The following is a 712-nucleotide window of genomic DNA, read 5'->3' on the forward strand; positions in this document are numbered from 1 at the left end:
GTTTGTGGCGTGGGTCCAGCTTATCTGCGGGGGAGGTGGTCGGGGTGTTTTCGGTGCCTGTCGGCACCCAAAGGTATTGCACAGCCCATGGTGCTGCCAGTGGTCCTCGGGTGCTGCGTGTGCTGGGGTCACCGCAGCCAGCAGAGGGGACCTGGCTCCCTGTCGCCTGGGGACAAGCAGGGACTCATTTCTGTGCCCACTCCAGGATGCGGTGGGAGGGGGGCAAGCTGCTTCCCCTGCCAGAGCACAGGGACCCCCATGTCTCAGGGTGCAGCCTAGACCAGCAGGGAGGAATCCACTGGTCCAGTGCCACCACACTGCTCCAAAAACGTCTGTCCTTCCCGTCAGGGTCTCCTGACCAGCGATCCAGACCTTGAGCTGCTCCTCAACAAGATATCTACCGTCAACCATCTCCTCTCTTCTTTGGAGAAGAAGGTGCCCGCCCCCCACCCCAATGCAAGGCTGGGGAAGCCCGGCTGGGTGCAGGGGGAGCACGGCTCTGCCGGTACCCCGGGCTGGGGAACCTCGCTGATCCAGCAAACCCCTCACCTAAATTAAACACTCCAGCAAAGCAACCTGCTGGGGGTGGCACGGCCCCGAGGTGCACCTCGGGGCAGGACGGGCTGGCGCAGGGTGCCCAGGGCTCCCAGTTAGCCCAGTGGCCCCAGACCGGTGCCTGTCTCTCCGGCAGGGGCTGAAGTCGCGGGAGGGG

At 64.6% G+C, this 712-nt stretch overlaps 1 protein-coding gene across 1 annotated transcript in view; it reads left to right on the top strand.

Moving 5' to 3' along the window:
* LOC103919205 (phosphatidylinositol 3,4,5-trisphosphate 5-phosphatase 2-like) overlaps positions 1-712 on the top strand; it is a 10,572-nt gene that overhangs the window by 3,365 nt on the left and 6,495 nt on the right. Inside the window, exon 5 of the mRNA XM_009326671.1 lies at positions 308-461. Coding sequence (XP_009324946.1) covers positions 308-461 — 154 coding nt within the window. The remainder of the gene's footprint in view (positions 1-307; positions 462-712) is intronic.

Source organism: Pygoscelis adeliae, unplaced genomic scaffold (assembly GCF_000699105.1).
Source record: "Pygoscelis adeliae isolate BGI_AS28 unplaced genomic scaffold, ASM69910v1 Scaffold216, whole genome shotgun sequence".
NCBI classification, from domain to species: Eukaryota; Metazoa; Chordata; class Aves; order Sphenisciformes; family Spheniscidae; genus Pygoscelis; species Pygoscelis adeliae.